At 63.2% G+C, this 17731-nt stretch overlaps 1 protein-coding gene across 1 annotated transcript; it reads left to right on the forward strand.

The window, feature by feature from the left end:
- Positions 1–8465: 8465 nt before the first annotated feature.
- On the forward strand, positions 8466–16062 carry BLVRB (biliverdin reductase B). Its single transcript, XM_074937087.1, has 5 exons — positions 8466–8616; positions 13145–13306; positions 13863–13952; positions 15068–15199; positions 15435–16062. Exons 1-5 carry the CDS (start codon positions 8535–8537, stop codon positions 15596–15598), a joined length of 630 nt encoding a protein of 209 aa, XP_074793188.1. The 5' UTR covers positions 8466–8534; the 3' UTR covers positions 15599–16062.
- Positions 16063–17731: the final 1669 nt, after the last annotated feature.

Consider the following 17731-nt stretch of genomic DNA (forward strand, 5'->3'; position numbering starts at 1 on the left):
GCAGGTTTCTTTTCCACCTTTATGGTCCCTGTAAAGGCCCTGGTGTTCCACGCCCTGGTGAGACGAGTGTGACGGGTTCGGTCACAGAGACCCCCTTGGGACTGTTGGAATTACCTCTGAGCCCTGCCTTGTTGAGCCAGACATGCTACCCCTCTGCAACACAGACCCAGGTCTGGTCCACGCCCCAGAGCTGCAGACTTCACTGAAAACTGATCAGCAGGTTACTTATCTCCAGCTCCCAGACACCCAGCTCCCAACAGGATCCAAACCCAAATGAATCCGTTTTACTCTGCATAAAGCATATACAGGGTAAACGAATAAATTGTCCACACTCATAGAGAGATATGCCCAGCTGTTTGCCCCCCCAGGCATTAATCACTTATTCTGGGTATATTAATAAACCAAGGTGATTTTATTAAGTGTAACAAGTAGGATTTAAGTGGTTCCAAGTAATAACAGACAGAACAAAGTAGGTCACCAAGCAAAATAAAACAAAACAGGCAAGTCTAAGCCTAATACATTAAGAAACTGAATACAGGTAAATCTCACCCTCAGCGATGTTCCAATAAGCTTCTTTCACAGACTAGTTTCAGAGGGGCAGCCGTGTTAGTCTGTAGCAAAAAGAAAAGGAGGACTTGTGGCACCTTAGAGACTAACAAATTTATTTGGGCATAAGCTTTTGTGGGCTAAAACCCACTTCATCTTACACATGGAGTGGAAAATACAGTAGGAAGATATATATATATACACAGGGAACATGAAAAGACGGGAGTTGCCATACCAACTCTAATGAGACTAATCAATTAAGGTGGGCTATTATCAGCAGGAGAAAAAAAAACTTTTGTAGTGATAATCAGGATGGCCCATTTCAAAGAGTTGACAAGAAGGTGTGAGTAACAGTAGGGGGGGAAATTAGCATGGGGAAATAGTTTTCTGTCCACATATCTATTCAGGGGACACCATCATAGGGCCTAACCACATCAGCCACACTATCAGGGCTCGTTCACCTGCACATCTATCAATGTGATATATGCCATCTTGTGCCAGCAATGCCCCTCTGCCATGTACTCTGGCCAAACTGGACAGTCTCTACGCAAAAGAATAAATGGACACAAATCTGACATCAGAAATTATAACATTCAAAAGCCAGTCGGAGAACACTTCAATCTCTCTGGTCACTCAATTACAGACCTAAAAGTGGCAATTCTTCAACAAAAAAACTTCAAAAACAGACTCCAACGAGAAACTGCAGAACTGGAATTAATTTGCAAACTGGACACCATCAAATTAGGCTTGAATAAAGACTGGGAGTGGATGAGTCATTACACAAACTAAAAACTATTTCCCCGTGTTAATTTTTCCCCCTACTGTTACTCACACCTTCTTGTGAACTGTTTGAAATGGGCCATCCTGATTATCACTACAAAAGTTTTTTTCTAGCCCACCTTAATCATTGGTCTCATTAAGAGTTGGTATGGCAACCCCCATCTTTTCATGTTCTCTGTGTATATATATCTTCCTATATGCCAGATAAAGAAGTGGGTTTTTTACCCACAAAAGCTTATGCCCAAATAAATCTGTTAGTCTTTAAGATGCCACTGTACCAGGTGACATGGTCACATGTCCTGTGAAATCCCGGCCTTCATTCTTCCAGGCCTGACTCACAGGAAGGCTTCCAAGTCAACAGAGCCATTTACAACCAATTGTCCTGGTCAATGGGACCCGGCAAGATTCCAAGCCACCATTAATGGCCCACACTTTGCATAATTACAATAGAACCTCAGAGTTAACAGAAAGAAAAGGAGGACTTGTGGCACCTTAGAGACTAACAAATTTATTTGAGCATAAGCTTTCGTGAGCTACAGCTCACTTCATCAGATGCAGAGTTCCATCCGATGTAGCCCACGAAAGCTTATGCTCAAATAAATTTGTCAGTCTCTAAGATGCCACAAGTCCTCCTTTTCTTTTTGCGAATACAGACTAACACGGCTGTTACTCTGAAACCAGAGTTAACTTTATATTTCTAGCTTTAGATTCAAGAGTGATACATTTATACAAATAGGATGACCACACTCAGTAGATTATAAGTTTTGTTTTGATACCTTTAGAGACCTTTCGCATAAAGCATATTCCAGTTACATCATATTTATACTCATTAGCATATTTCCATAAAACATTATGGAGAGCAACGTCACAGCGAGACGAGACAGACCCCAGGGTCAAACCCGCCGGGCTCGCAGCAATCTCTGTTAGAGGCCGGGGCAAGAGCAACGCGGGGGCGGAACTGCTGCCGGGGGCTCTTCGAGCATGGACCCAGCTGGGCCAGCGCCTGGCAGGGAGCTGGGTAAATGGGCTAATCCCTGTGTTCCCAGCTGGGCACGGATTGCAATCGCCTTGGTCTCTAAGGTGCCACAAGTACTCCTTTTCTTTTTGCGGATACAGACTAACACGGCTGCTATTCTGAAACTTGGCCAGAGAGGCCTCCTGCTTAGCACAGGCCGGAGCCCCTCACCCTAGAGCCCGGCCTGCAGCCCAGAGCTTCGGCTGTGCTGGAGCAGATCCTGGGGAAGGAGACACTCCCCGGTGGGTTCTTCCAAGGGCCAAGCCCCTCACTGACAGCTCTGCACTTCATTTCTAGCCTGAGCTCATCTCGCTCTAGCGACCGGCTGCTGCCTTCGCCCGGCTCCAGGCCTGGAGTTCGTACCCAGGCTGGGCCACAGGCCACTGCGTGCGCCGTCCAACACCCTGCACGTCCGACGCTGCGCAAGCAGGGAGCGCTGCCCCGAAGCGGCTTGGCCAGTGCCAGGCCCAGGCAGCGAGGCTCCCGCCGTCTCAGGTGCTCCCATACCCAGAGCCGGAGGAGCTGACGCCATTAGCCACAGGCTCCAGTCCCACTGAGTCTGCGGCAGGGGGAGGGCCCTGGGCGAGTTCCCCATGCTGGGAAGGAGCCTGGCTGGCCTGAGAGCAGCCCAAGGAGCCGGCTGCATCGTGGGTCTTTCCGTCTCCCTTGGAAGGGTCAGGATGCAGCGGAGCAATGGGGTGGATGGGCCGATCCTCCCCCGCCCCCTGCTCCGGCCCCACAGGGCAGGATCCTCGGACTGTTTCGGAACTGAACGGGTTCCTCTCGTCCTGGCGCCCGGATTCTCTTCAAGGGACAGACGCCAGCCAGGCGGAGCCTGCTGCGGACGCTCTGGGCTGAGCAATGCAGGAGTCAGCCTGGCCCCTTCTGGCCTGGGAATGCCTGGACAGAACGCACGGCCAGCCAGGCCGGCTGGGGTCTGCCATCCTGCCAGGAAGAGTAAATCAACCGCGTCTGGCCGGGCCCCAGCCCAAGCCAACCCCCGGCGCGGCCAGGTGGACTTAACCCGCCAGAGGCCACAGGCAGGTAGGGAGCCGTGTTTATCTGTCCCTCGCCTGCCCGCGCTCACAGACCCGTCCCCAGGCACTCGTCTGCCTGGCGGCCTGGAAAACACCAGCGCACAGGGCTAATGCGATGGACGGCGGAGGAAGCAATCGGGGAGAGAGGCAGAGATGGACGAGCGTTGGGGGCGGACAGGGAGAGGATATAGCTGGGGATGGATGGACAGAGGGGGACGCACACGCAGACTGCCAACAGGGTGGATACAGAGACGCACAGGGTGGGACCCAGCCCCCGGCCCCACGCTCTCCCTGTGCCCAACCTCCAACCCAACAGGGAACCCAGTCCCCCCCAAAAGGGGCTGGAGGAATAAATTAAAGCCTGGAATGGGACCGTCCCCAGCCGCAGCGTCTGCCCCCAGCCGGAGATGTGTTAGCCAGCTGGCTCCTGGCCAGGCCTCCCGGGTTCAAGAGCAGCTGCGGGGGGGAGGGGGGAGCTGTCAACCTTCAGCTCATGGCAAGGAGCATCTCTGCCCTGCCTTTCACCTTCTGCAGCCATGGCGCGGGAGTGGCCGGCTGCACGGACAGATGCTGCTTGGGGCAGGGATGCAGGGGGATCGCAGGGTCTCCTTGTCCCATGGGCACCGACCAGGGCCACAAAGCAAAAATAAATAACAGCTTTCACCTGGGGCCGGCCAGGGCAGCCACCTGGCAAACACCAGCCCAGCAGAAACACAAACCTGCCTCCCAGCCGCCAACTCCACGGGGAGAAGGGGAAACGCCGGGTCACAGACACGCACCGTGCGGCTCTGGGCTCTCCTGGCTGCGGGCAAAGGGGCACCGTGCCCCGGGCTGGCGACAAGCGGCCCCCCTTGGCACACCCCCCATCTCCGGCTGGCAACCCCGGCGGGCCGTGAGCACCCAGAGCCAGCGCCCGGCTGGCACCCTGGGGTGATGCCACTCCAGGCACCCCACACTGCAAGGGGGGGGCTTCCCCCATCCCCCGTCCCCGGCCACCCGCCAGCCCCAGCCAGCCTCTGCCCCCCGCATGCCCGCGGCGCCGGACTCACCCCGGCCCCGCTCCCGCAGCCGGCCGCGCGGCAGCATCCAGGCCCGGGGCGCGCTGCAGAGCGCACGGCCGGGCAGCCCCGCCGTCACCGCCGCCCCCCGCGCCCGGCCAATCCCCGCTCGGCGGCGCAGCCTCCCCCCGTCCCCGCCCGGCCGGAGCGGGGAGCGAGCCGCGGGGCCGGGGCCGGGATGCGGGGCGCGGGGAAAGGGGAGGGAGGGACTCCGGGGTGCAGGATGCCTGGGTCCTATTCCTGCCGCACGCCGGGCGCACCCCCCTCCCCTCCTGCGCTGGGGGGTTTAGGTTGTGAGTGAACCCTGCCAAGCCGGGACTGGCCCCTGGGGGGTCTGGGCAGCGCCCGCCCCGCCGGGGCCCCGATCTCGGCCGGGGTCTGGGCAGCCCCCGGCCCCGTGGGGTTCTCAGTCTCAGTCGGGGCCTCAAAATTTGGATTTTTTATTTACAATTTTTTTAATACACGAATTTTATGAGCCCAATATCAGTGGAATCAAGTCTCCACAGGAGGGAGGAGTTTGCCCCTTCTCGATTTATGGGGTGTTATAATTAGCACCCTGGTACCCCAGGAGCGACAGGGAGCAGCACTGGGGACACTGGCCGAGGACAGAAACTGTTTTATTGGGGTCTGGTTTGCATGGTTTCCGCTCTGCCCCTGCCACGGTTCTGGTCAGTGGGGAATGTGAGCACTTTGCAGGGTCAGGGACATGGGGCTGAATTAAGATAATCTGGGTTGCAAGGTCCATCCGACCTGGGCCTCCCCGCCCCCCCATGCTGTAGCCCTGTCCCGGCCATGGCCCCTGGGGCCGTTCACCCCTCTTCCGGCTACTGTTCCAGGCTCTCAGCAGACTCAGGAAGGGGGAGGGTGGATGGAATTGTGGGCAAATAAAAGGACAATGGCCCCGATTCCCCACCTCCTCTGGAGCCCGGCCTCCAGCTCTGGTCCCCTGTGGTCAGGAGAGAGTAACTCAAGCTGGACCTGGCGCAGAGGAGGGCGGCTGGGAGGCTGTGGGGAACAGAGCACTGAGCCAGGGAGGAGGGATCAGTTTGCTCGCTGGAAATGCCTCCAGGGGAACTGCTCTAGCTGCAGGCAAACAGGCAGCAGCCCAGGGCCTCCAGGCCAGGTGGCAATGATGCTCCGATTTGGCCTGGACACACATGGCCTAGCTGGAGGGGCACCCGAGGGCCCCCCCCCCACTGCGGGCTCACCACACGCCCTGGTGAGGGACCTCTGTTCTTGGTGGCAGGAGGGGGCTGCCTAGGGCGGCAGAGCTGAGCAGCCTCTGGGGAGCGGCTAACGGACCAGAAGAAATGGGGAGAACCCGGCCAGGAGTTGCTGAGCCTGGAGCTGGGGAGACGGTTTCCAGTCACAGGTGGAGGGAGGTTCCTCCGCACAGGAGCAGGGCGGCGAGTTTGAAGATGGAGTTTGATGAGTTTCTGAGTCATTGTGCCTGGTTCTCTGAAAACACCGGCTCAGCGTCCTGGCCCGGGCAGCTAACCATCCAACCCACGGGCCAAATCTGGTGAATCCTGGTCACGTGCCACCCGAGGCACGTAGTGCATATGCTAAGAGGTGGGCAGCAGCCGCCAGAAAAGCCACCCGTGCTAGGAACCGTTAGGGAAGGGATAGATGATAAGACAGAAAATATCATATGGCCTCTAGATTAATTCACGGTACGCCCGCCTGTGGACTCCTGTGTGCAGATGTGGTTGCCCCACCATTTCCATATGAGGGGAGATTAATGAGACTGGGACTTTTCATCTTGGAAAAGAGACGACTAAGGGGGGATAGGGTCGAGGTCTTTAAAATCATGACCGGTGTGGGGAAAGTAAAGAAGGACGTGTTATTTACTCCTTCTCATAACACAAGAACTAGGGGCCACCCAATGACATTAACGGCGGCAGGTTTAAAACAAACCAAAGGAAGTATTCACACAATGCACAGTCAATCTGTGGAACTCCTTGCCAGAGGATGTTGTGAAGGCCAAGACTATCAACAGGGTTCAAAAAAGAACCAGATAAGTTAACGAGGGATGGGTCCCTCAATAGCTATTAGCCAGGACGGGCAGGGATGGTGGCCCTAGCCTCTGTTTGCCAGGAGCTGGGAATGGGCGACAGGGGATGGATCACTGGATGATTCCCTGTTCTGTTCATTCCCTCTGGGGCACCTGGCATTGGCCACTGTCGGAAGACAGGACACTGGGCTGGATGGACCTTTGGTCTGACCTGGTCTGGCCATTTGTATGTTCTTATGTTAAAAAAGACATATTGAAATTGGAAAAAGTTCAGAAACAGGTAACAAAAACGATTAGGAGTATGGAACACACACCCAGCGGCCTGGCCCCTCTCTCATGCCCCGGCTGGCCCCCACGGGATAAGCGGGAAGGTCCTCTCCTGGATCGGTGACTGGTTAAAAGACAGGAAACAAAGGGTAGGAATAAAGTCTTATTTAACATATTCATAAATGATCTGGAAAAAGGGGTAAACCATGAGGTGGCAAAATTTGCAGATGATACAAAACTACTTAAGATAGTGAAGTCCCAGGCAGGCTGTGAAGAGCTACAAAGGGACTCTCAAAACTGGGTGACGGGGCAGCAGAATGGCAGATGAAATTCAGCGTTGATAAATGCAAGGTGATGCCCATTGGAAAACATGATCCCAGCTACACATGTACAATGGTGGGGTCCGAATTAGCTGTTACCACTCAAGAGAGATCTTGGAGTCACTGCGGCGAGTTCAAAACGTCCACTCAATGGGCAGCGGCAGCCAAAAAAGCGAACAGACCGCCGGGAACCATTAGGAAAGGGACAGATAATAAGGCAGAAAACATCGTATTGTCTCCATATAAATCTGGCGGCTTGAATCCTGCCTGCAGACGTGGTCGCCCCATCTCAGAAAAGGTAGATTGGAATTGGAAAAGGTTCAGAAAAGGGCAACAGCAACGATCGGGGGCTGGAATGGCTGCCGCATGGGGAGAGATGAATAAGACTGAGACTGTTCAGCTTGGAAAGAGACGACCAAGGGGGGGGATAGGGTCGAGGTCTGTAAAATCATGACCGGTGTGGGGAAAGGAAAGAAGGACGTGTTATTTACTCCTTCTCATAACACAAGAACTAGGGGTCACCCACATTACTAGGCAGCAGGTTTAAAAGGAACCAAAGGAAGTATTTCTTCACACAACGCACAGCCAACCTGTGGAACTCCTTGCCAGAGGATGTTGTGAAGGCCAAAAGTATAACTGGGTTCAAAAAAGAGTGAGATGAGCTCCTGGAGGATCGGTCCATCCACAGCTATTAGCCAGGATGCTGAGGGACACAGCCCCATGCTCTGGGTGTCCCTAGATCTGTGACTACCAGAAGCTGGGAGTGGACGACAGGGGACGGATCACTTGATAACTGCCCTGTTCTGTTCATTCCCTCTGGGGCAGCTGGCACCGGCTGCTGTCAGGCACAGGGCACTGGGCTGGGCCGGCCATTGCCCTGACCCCGTCTGGCCGTTCCTGTGCTCCCAGGGACGTGACAATACCCCGTGGTAAGGGCCGGACTCGATGACCCAGGACGGCTCCGGTCCTGAGCTCCGTTTGCACCAGTGACGCTTGGCACCGGCTCCAAACGGCCTCGGGACACCCCCTCTTTGTCTGGGGGGCTCTGACTCCGGGGGGCTGGGCAGACGCAGGCAGGGCAGCATTCAGCTGGTGGCTTGCCTGGCAGGGGTCTCCGTTCGCAGCTGGGGGCCCTGGGCCCGCCCTGCCCCAGGGAGACGAAGCCGGTGGATCTGGTGCGGGGCGGAAGGGCAGAGCTGGTCTCTGCAGGTGGGAGCCCAGAGACAGGCCGGGGGAGCTCGCCATGGGCCCAGCTCCAGCCCCCTGCGGGGGAGCGCTGAGCCCAGCCAGGAGCGCGGGCCGGGCCCCGTCCCCGGCACTGGGGGGCGGCGGGGACCTGAGCCCAGCCCGGCGCAGGCACGTGCCCGGCCCGGGACAGGGGCAGGGCCGGGGGCCGAGCGGGGGGCCGGCTCGGCTCGGCCCGGCCCCCGGGGTGGAGCCGCGCACGGAAGGGATTTAGCCGCACGGCGCGGCCGCGGCCGGGAGCCGAGCCGGAGCATGGCAGCCTGCAGGAACATCGTCATTTTCGGGGCCACCGGCATGACCGGCCTGGCGACCCTGGCGCAAGCCCTCCGGGCGGGTAAGAGGGCGCGGGGCGAGCCCACCCGCGAGAGGCCGCCGGCCGGGGCGGGCTGCAGAGGCGCCCGGTGCCTGCGGGGACAGACAATGGCTGCGCGGGGCGGGGGGCGCTGGAGACCCCGGGGGGCCGAGCTGGCACAGCTGAGCCGGGGCTGTTGGTTCAAATCCTGCCTCCGCCACTGACTCCCCGGGTCTCTGCGGGGGACGCAGGTTCCCCACCTCTGATTCGGGTAACGGACCCTCCCCTTGTCTCCTCAGACTGGGGGGTTCGGTTCAGGGGCTGCCTCTTGCTGGGTCTGGGCAGGGCCCGGCCCGACGGGGCCCCGCTCTCGGCCGGGGTCTGGGCAGGGCCCGGCCCGACGGGGCCCCGCTCTCGGCCGGGGTCTGGGCAGGGCCCGGCCCGACGGGGCCCCGCTCTCGGCCGGGGTCTGGGCAGGGCCCGGCCCGACGGGGCCCCGCTCTCGGCCGGGGTCTGGGCAGGGCCCGGCCCGACGGGGCCCCGCTCTCGGCCGGGGTCTGGGCAGGGCCCGGCCCGACGGGGCCCCGCTCTCGGCCGGGGTCTGGGCAGGGCCCGGCCCGACGGGGCCCCGCTCTCGGCCGGGATCTGGGCAGGGCCCGGCCCGACGGGGCCCCGCTCTCGGCCGGGGTCTGGGCAGGGCCCGGCCCGACGGGGCCCCGCTCTCGGCCGGGGTCTGGGCAGGGCCCGGCCCGACGGGGCCCCGCTCTCGGCCGGGGTCTGGGCAGGGCCCGGCCCGACGGGGCCCCGCTCTCGGCCGGGGTCTGGGCAGGGCCCGGCCCGACGGGGCCCCGCTCTCGGCCGGGGTCTGGGCAGGGCCCGGCCCGACGGGGCCCCGCTCTCGGCCGGGGTCTGGGCAGGGCCCGGCCCGACGGGGCCCCGCTCTCGGCCGGGGTCTGGGCAGGGCCCGGCCCGACGGGGCCCCGCTCTCGGCCGGGGTCTGGGCAGGGCCCGGCCCGACGGGGCCCCGCTCTCGGCCGGGGTCTGGGCAGGGCCCGGCCCGACGGGGCCCCGCTCTCGGCCGGGGTCTGGGCAGGGCCCGGCCCGACGGGGCCCCGCTCTCGGCCGGGGTCTGGGCAGGGCCCGGCCCGACGGGGCCCCGCTCTCGGCCGGGGTCTGGGCAGGGCCCGGCCCGACGGGGCCCCGCTCTCGGCCGGGGTCTGGGCAGGGCCCGGCCCGACGGGGCCCCGCTCTCGGCCGGGGTCTGGGCAGGGCCCGGCCCGACGGGGCCCCGCTCTCGGCCGGGGTCTGGGCAGGGCCCGGCCCGACGGGGCCCCGCTCTCGGCCGGGGTCTGGGCAGGGCCCGGCCCGACGGGGCCCCGCTCTCGGCCGGGGTCTGGGCAGGGCCCGGCCCGACGGGGCCCCGCTCTCGGCCGGGGTCTGGGCAGGGCCCGGCCCGACGGGGCCCCGCTCTCGGCCGGGGTCTGGGCAGGGCCCGGCCCGACGGGGCCCCGCTCTCGGCCGGGGTCTGGGCAGGGCCCGGCCCGACGGGGCCCCGCTCTCGGCCGGGGTCTGGGCAGGGCCCGGCCCGACGGGGCCCCCGCATTCTGGGCACGGGTAGGTGCTTCCAGCCCCTCAGGCTCCAGCTGACTTCTCGGTATCTGGGTGGGAAAGGCACATGTGCGCCAGAGAGATAAGTCGAGGGCGTTGGTATCAGGCGGCCGGGCCAAAAGCAGCTGGACAGACCCAGTGTAAAGGCCTGGGTGGGACGAAGCCTGTTTTTAAAACACCACTGTTGCACCAAGCCAGCGCTAGTGTAGACTGTCCTGGCACTGCGGGCGCTGGAAAGGCTCGCCGCCAGGTGCGGGCCTCGCTGTCTGTGAGCGCTCGGCTCAGCTCTGCCCTGGCCCTGCAGGACCGGGGCACATCCCGTCACTGCCTGACTCCGTTTCCCCAGCTGCGGGATGGGAGGGTGGCGCTGGGCCAGCAGCGAGGAACACTTTGTGGCCCCTCTGACGAGAGGGGCTATGAACCGGAGCCGGGTTTTCTCTGAGATTCCCCCTGCTCCAGCCCTGCTCACTCGGGAGGTCGAACGCTGCCAGTGGCCCGACGTGGTGGCAGAATTCGCGGAGGGCCGCCAGTCCCCAGCACAAGTCTAGGTGCAGGAAGGGGACGCGTCCTTCGCTCCCAGAGGCTGCCCTTGTCTCCATCCCCGCCTTGGCATCGGCGATGGGTCCCCGAGCCCAGGCCTGAGTGGTGCAGGACCAGTGCTGGGTGAACCGTGAGCCAGGCACCTCCCAAGGAGCCAGCAGGCGGGCGCTCAGATACAGGACCCTCAGAGCCAGCGGCTGCGGCCGGGAACCCCGGTCCTGCCCCGGGAACCGCTGCTGCCGTGAGGGTTGAGAGGGGACTGGATCGGGCTCTGTGGGCACCTCGGAGGGCAGGGCATCCAGGAGACAAAGGCAGAGCTGTTAGGTGGGTTACAGCAGCACCGGGGAGCCCCAGTCCTGGAGCCGGACCCTGCGGTGCCCGGCGCTGTACAGACCACAACGGACGGGCCCTGCCCCACAGAACTGCCCAGCTAAGTGAGGGACAAGACCTGGCGGCTGGACACTGCAGCAGATTGGTACCTAAGCGCTGGAGCAAACGACCTGGGAGATGGGGGACCCACAGCAGCGGGCGCCTGCGGATCCAGCCCGAGCGTGTCTCTCAACAGCCCCCCTCCAGCGAGGCCAGCAGCTCGGGCTGGGTGCAACCCTCCGCCTTGTGCTACCACAAGGGCAGCTCGGGCTGGGGTCCTTCTGGCCTAAAACTCCCTGAGGCTGGCCCGATGCCAGTGGGATGTCCCGGCTTTGCCCCCTTCTGCCCACGATCCCCAGGCGGTGCCGTGCCTCGGAGACCCCGGGGTTAAATCCTCGGGTTGACCTGGCAGTAGTCCTGGATGAGATCCACACCTCGACTGTGTGAAATGCCACCTAGCGGGAGAGGGCCAGTCTGGACGCCTGGGTTCTCTTCCCCACTCTGCCAGTGACCCGCTCGTGACTTGGGCAGGTTCCTCCCCCTTGAGTCTCACTTCCTCACGTATCCAACAGCGAGGAGCCTCCTTCAGCTTTTGTAGAATGGGAAATGCTGTGCCAGACCTGGGGTAGCATTAACCCAACAAAACCATTTATACGGCAGGAGCTCCCTGAGGCCTCCTGTGCCGGGCCCTGCCCAGGCCCCGGCCGAGATCGGGGCCCCGTCGGGCCGGGCCCTGCCCAGGCCCCGGCCGAGATCGGGGCCCCGTCGGGCCGGGCCCTGCCCAGGCCCCGGCCGAGATCGGGGCCCCGTCGGGCCGGGCCCTGCCCAGGCCCCGGCCGAGATCGGGGCCCCGTCGGGCCGGGCCCTGCCCAGGCCCCGGCCGAGATCGGGGCCCCGTCGGGCCGGGCCCTGCCCAGGCCCCGGCCGAGATCGGGGCCCCGTCGGGCCGGGCCCTGCCCAGGCCCCGGCCGAGATCGGGGCCCCGTCGGGCCGGGCCCTGCCCAGGCCCCGGCCGAGATCGGGGCCCCGTCGGGCCGGGCCCTGCCCAGGCCCCCAGTGTGCGCTGGCGTCACATGGACCCGGAGAGACTCAGTCTCTCTGTGGGTCCGGCCCCACAGCTCAGATGCCCCAACACAGCAGAGCTCGCTGATCCTGCTGAGTCACAGCCCCCCCCCAGTGCTGACTCAGGCCCCCCCCCCCCCGGTGCTGACTCACCACCCCATGGCCGGGAGCGTGCGGGAGGGGAGTGCAGTCTGCTCCTGCTGGCCCCAGGCCTGGCTCTCTGCTCCTCCTCGGGGGCCAGGGGTGGGGGGGTTAAAGCCCCTTTGCTGCCCCATATCCTGGGCCCTGCCTGGCTTCAGGGGTCAGGTACAGCCGCCCCAGGGCCGCTCTACCTCCCACTCCTCCCCCTCTGGGCCCTGGGGGGCAGGGAACAGCCACAGCGCAGTGTGCCCCGGCCACACCCCAATCAGCAGAGGGGGGCACAGATAGCCTGGGGCAGGGACTCTCGGTAAGGGGGGGGGTTCTCAATGTGCTGACCTCCCTTCCCTCCCGGACGCCAGAACCTCCTTCCAACCCCAACACACACAACCTAGTCACACTCCCCCTGCCCAGCCCCCCAGGGCGGCCCCCCGCCTGCCCCCCGCCCAGCACCCTGCCCACCCCAGGATTGGCCTGGCAGCTCTGGGGGAGACGCAGGGGGCTCGAGCTCCCCCTCTGCTGGCATGGAGCAGGTGCTGCAGGTGAGAGGTAGGCACGTGGGGGCGGGGTGCTGGGTCTCTGGCCGAAGCTCCCGCACCAGACGGGTCCCGCTACCCAGCCAGAGACTGACAATAACTCCTGGCACTTTGCAGACTGCCCAGAGATTGGTGTCAAAGGGTTGTCCCCTGTGAATAGCCAGGGGAAACTGAGGCACAGGGACGAGGCAAGGCTGAGGCCACACAGAGAGTATCAAAGCTGGGGAGAGAACCCAGGAGTCCTGGCTCCCAGCCCCCACTCTTTCTGGTGCACGCCCGAGGCTCCCCCCCACACACACTGTCTCTCCTCCTGGCAGGGTACCAGGTGACGGTGCTGGTGCGGGACCCAGCGCGGCTCCCCCCGGAGCACCGGCCGGCGCGGGTCGTGGTGGGCGACGTGCTGAACCCGCCAGACGTGGACAAGGCGATTCAGGGGCAGGACGCCGTGATCATCATCCTGGGCACCCGCAACGACCTGAGTACGACGCATCTCCCCTGCCCCCCCGGAGCCCCTTGCCCAGCCCCCGGTGCCCCTGCGCCCCCCGCTCCCTCTGCCCCCGGGAGCCGCTCGCCTGGCCCCCGCCCCCGGGGCCCCTTGCCCAGCCCCACGCCCCCCTGCTCCCCAGGGCCCCTCACCCAGCCTCCACGCCCCCCCGGGCCCCTTGCCCAGCCCCCCCTGCCCTCCTCACCCGTCCCCCGTCCCCCCAGGATCCCTTGCCTGGCCCCCACACCCCCTGCCCCCCCAAGGGCCCCTCGCCTGGCCCCTGCACCCCCCGCTCCTCCTGCCCCTCAGGAACCAGGGCCCTTCACCAGCCCCCATGCTCTCCCTGCCCCTGCCCCTGCCCCTGCGCTCCATGCTCCTCCTGCCCAGCCCAGCCCTGCACCCTCTGACCCACCCCATTCACCCCCACAAAGCTCCCCCTGCCCCATCCTACACAGCCCCCATGCCCAACGCATCCCCCTACCCTTGGCACTCCCCGCTACTGTGCCCCCCCATTGCTGAAGCCCCCCTGACCCTTCTGCTCTCCTGTCCAGGCCCCACCACCATGATGTCCGAGGGCACCAGGAACATAGTGGCGGCCATGAAGGCCCACGGGATCCGGAAGGTGGTCGTATGCCTGTCGGGTGAGTCCGTGGGCACCAGCTGGGTGCATGCCCCTGCCCGCGTCTCCCTGGGCTACGCCTCCGGCCAGCAGGGGCCGGATTCCGGCTCGCTCCTTCCCTGAGACATGCAGCTCTTGGGCAGGGAGCTGCTCTCTGAGCACCGGGGACCCTGCTCCTGCGCCCAAGTGACTGATGAGGCTTCTGATTCAGCCCCCCCACCCCGTTAGCAGCTCTGGTTTGCCAGGTTCTCGTGCCAGCTCCAGGATTAGCAGAACGACGGGTCAGGTGGGAGCCCCAGCGGCTGGCCAGCCGGCCGTGAACTCTTCAGAGAAACCTGTTGGAATTGGCTCAGTGGGCTTCATCCAAACCCTCTGGCCCAGCGCCTGGGGGAGAGACCCCAGAGGGAGTCCTGGGGGGTTATCAGCATCTCCCTCGTCACCGGCACCGCCTGGGCGCATTGTGCTGGCCTGTCCCCGCCATGCAGCCTTCTCTGGCACACGATGCCTCATGCATCTTTGGGAGGGTTTCACGCCCCTTTCTGGGTCCTTCCTCCTCTGACGAGGGGGTTCCTAATCCCTTTGCCTCAGGTTCGGTAGCACGTCCGTCCCTTCGCTCCCTGGTGTCCTGGGGGCCCTGCTGCCACCCCAACGTACTGTGCCCCAAGCCGGGAGAAACGAGCCCCTTGCAGCTGCTTGGCAGCTTCCTCGCGTGTGACGCCGCAGGATCTGGGGTTACCCACGTGAGGGCCATGGGGCCGGGTGCAGCTATGCTACTGTCTGACAGGCCTTGTGGGGTCCTTACGTCCCTGCCTTAATGGATACCCACGCCTCCCTGAGCGACTAGGACAGCCTCCCTGGGCATGGCCCAGACACCAGCGGCTTTACCCTCACATCCCTGGGGGCAGGGAGGGGCGAGCCCCACCTCTCAGCTGGGGGGACCAAAGGACTTGCCCAAGTTGTACAGAAAATCAGTGGGAAATGGGGAGAGAACCCAGGAGTCCTGGCTCCCAGCCCCCTGCTCTAACCAATAGACCCCACTCCCCTCCCAGAGCCGGGATAGGACCCAGGAGTCCTGGCTTTGCTGCCACTGTCCTTCCTCCCCTGTTCTGACTCTCCCCTCATGCCCCGCCCCTGTAGCTTTCCTGATGTGGGACCTGAAGAAGGTGCCACCCAAGCTCCTGCCAGTGACGGAGGATCACATCCGCATGCACCAGATTCTGCAGGAGTCGGGGCTGGACTGCGTCTCCGTCATGCCGCCCCACATCGCCGGTGGGTAGGGGGCTCTGGCTGGGACCAGCTCTCTCTGCCAGTGCCTGGAAGAGAGTGGCAGGGTGGGCTCCCCCTCCGGGTCACAGGGGGCAGCGGATGGAGCAGGATACCCCCTCCCAGTTGGAGGGCTGGGTGCAGGCCTATGTGGGGTGGGTTCCTCGGAGCGGGAGGAAGGGGGGCCGTGACCCTCAGTGCCGGCTATGTCCCAACCCGTCCCTCCCTCCCTGCCCGCCAGACGACCAGCCGCTGACCGGGGACTACACGGTGACGGTGAACACGTCCGGCGGTGCCCGGGTCATCTCCAAGCACGACCTCGGCCACTTCTTCCTGAAATGCCTCACCACCTCGGAGTATGACGGGAAGAGCGTCTATCTCTCCAGGAACTACCCCAAGGTGTGAGGGCGCCAGGCCCCCGCTGGGAGCCACCCACCAGCCCTGCCCCTGCCGCTTGGATCCAGCCGCCTGCCGCCACTGAGCCGTAACCTCGCCGCCTGCTCCGGATCTGGGGGGCTCAGCCCAGCTCCAAGCTGCTATCGCAGCGCAAGTGTGGCTGGCTGGGCCCCTGGATAGGGGGCCAAATGAGCCAGAGTCTGGATTCAATTCTGTCCTCCACGGCCCCGGGCGGGAGAGAAAATTCCGCCTCCAGCCCCCCCGGTGCCTTTCCGCAGGTCAATCCGCCGAGCTCCTTCGGGGCCAGTGCTCGACCCCATCTGGGGAGCTGCCCTGCTAACCCCATGGCGACCCCTTGCGGCCGAGCCCAGGCCTCGGGATGCCTTTGATATTTGGCTGTGGCTTGCTTCTCGCTGGCAGCAGGAGCTGCCACCCCCGCACCACGCGGGGACCAGTAAAGATTTCCTATTTTCTGAGACTGAATCTCACTGGTCTCTTTAATCTCTGAGCAGCCGGCTCCCCAACGTGCGGGTTCTCCGTGGAGGGTCATTGCGGGATTAGCCTGTGCAACTCCTTGCCACTAGATTGCAATGGCGCCCTCGTTTAAACAAGGCTTGGATGAGCAGGAATAGCCAGGCCTCCAGATGCAGAGATTAAAACTACAATGGAGAATTTGGGACAGTGGGCACCCCCGGCTGCAGGGAGAATTTGGGACAGTGGGTACCCCCGGCTGCAGGGCAGCATTGTCACATCATGCGCCCAGCACCTTTTCGCCCTGGATCTCAAAGCACTTCGCAAAGATAGCAGGACCATTATCCCCATTTTACAGCTGGGGAAATCAAGGCACAGAGCAGGAAAGTGACTTGCCTTAGCTGGGAATAGGCCCTAGGTGTCCTGTCTGCCCGGGCACCGTTCTAACCCTTGAGCTCAGGGGGTTCAAGCCTCCCTGGGGGCAGCAGCACCCTGGGGTCTCTGGAGCAGCTGCTGCTGGCCTGTTGCAGACGGGATGCCGGGCCAGATGGGCTCTGATGTGATCCGGGGGGGATTCCTCAGCAGTAACCTGCCCCCATACAGCTGTACAGATATTAGCCAATTAGCCCCTGGTGCCCTGCGTGGCAGGCATCCCCACGTGCCGGAGGGGGAACTGGTGGCTGATGAGGTATGGGCTAGTACACTAGGGATTGCACTGGCCCCTGAGAACAATGGGCTCTGCTAGGGGCAGTGGTCAGACCACCGGCCTTGGGAGACTGGACCAATAACCATGTTTCCGAATTCTGTACACGGTGCCAGGCCTAGCCATGGAGACACACTGCTCCTCTGATGGGCTCTACACCCCAGGGAGCGCCTCAGCCGGGCTGCCAGCTGCTTAAAGGGATAGCACCCAAGTTCCATTTGGGGAAATCGAGGCACGGAGCGATGCAGTGACTTGCCCAAGGCCATAGGAGGAGGTGTTGGTAGAGCCAGGCGTTGAAGCTGCGTCCACAGCAGGAGAACAAGGCGCTGTGCCCAGCTGAGCCACTGTAACCAGATTGTTCAGACACTTTAAGGCGGGAAGGGACCCTGAGCGCCTCCCGCCTGCCCTGCCTAGCCCTGGCCTGGTGTTCAAGCAGATCTCCCCGAGGGGCAGCCCGGGTGCGAGCCGCGGAGCTCCGGAGGGTTTAGGTGCCACCGCAGAGCACCAGCCTCCAGCTCGGCAGGCTCCGTTCAGCCCCTGGGCATACACGCTGCCACTTCGCTCCTGGCGTCCGTCCGGCACCTGTCTCCCGCCAGAGCCCCGAGCGATTCCCACGCCGGGGGGCAGGGCGTTCAGCTGCGGGCCTCGCGGGCGGCGCCTGACCTGGGCAGGGGCTCGGATTGGGCCCCTAGACACGTTCACAAAACACCAGCTGGGGTGGGGGGAGGAAGCTCTCCCTTGAGCTGTGGGTGGGGCACCCCCCAGCAGGTGGGGGACACCTGGCTCCAGCTCCCACCACCTCTTGGGGAAATGGGGGGACAGGGATCTGCCGGCTCTCAGGTGAGAGCCCTTGTTCCATTACCACCCAAAGCATCTCACAGGCGGAAGGAAAACGGTGAGATTTGGGGTTTGGGGGCAGGCTGATGCTTGAGAGATGACCTCACTCCTTCCCGAGACTCCCCCCGCCC

Source organism: Natator depressus, chromosome 23, assembly GCF_965152275.1.
Source record: "Natator depressus isolate rNatDep1 chromosome 23, rNatDep2.hap1, whole genome shotgun sequence".
In the NCBI taxonomy this organism is placed as follows: domain Eukaryota; kingdom Metazoa; phylum Chordata; order Testudines; family Cheloniidae; genus Natator; species Natator depressus.

What these genes read in the sequence shown, in the direction of transcription:
- BLVRB (XM_074937087.1), top strand. Translation starts at nt 8,535, where the DNA reads ATGGCAGCCTGCAGGAACATCGTCATTTTCGGGGCCACCGGCATGACC. An exon ending in GGCGCAAGCCCTCCGGGCGG is followed by an intron (nt 8,617 to 13,144) that starts GTAAGAGGGCGC and finishes TCCTCCTGGCAG; the next exon opens with GGTACCAGGTGACGGTGCTG. An exon ending in GGGCACCCGCAACGACCTGA is followed by an intron (nt 13,307 to 13,862) that starts GTACGACGCATC and finishes TCTCCTGTCCAG; the next exon opens with GCCCCACCACCATGATGTCC.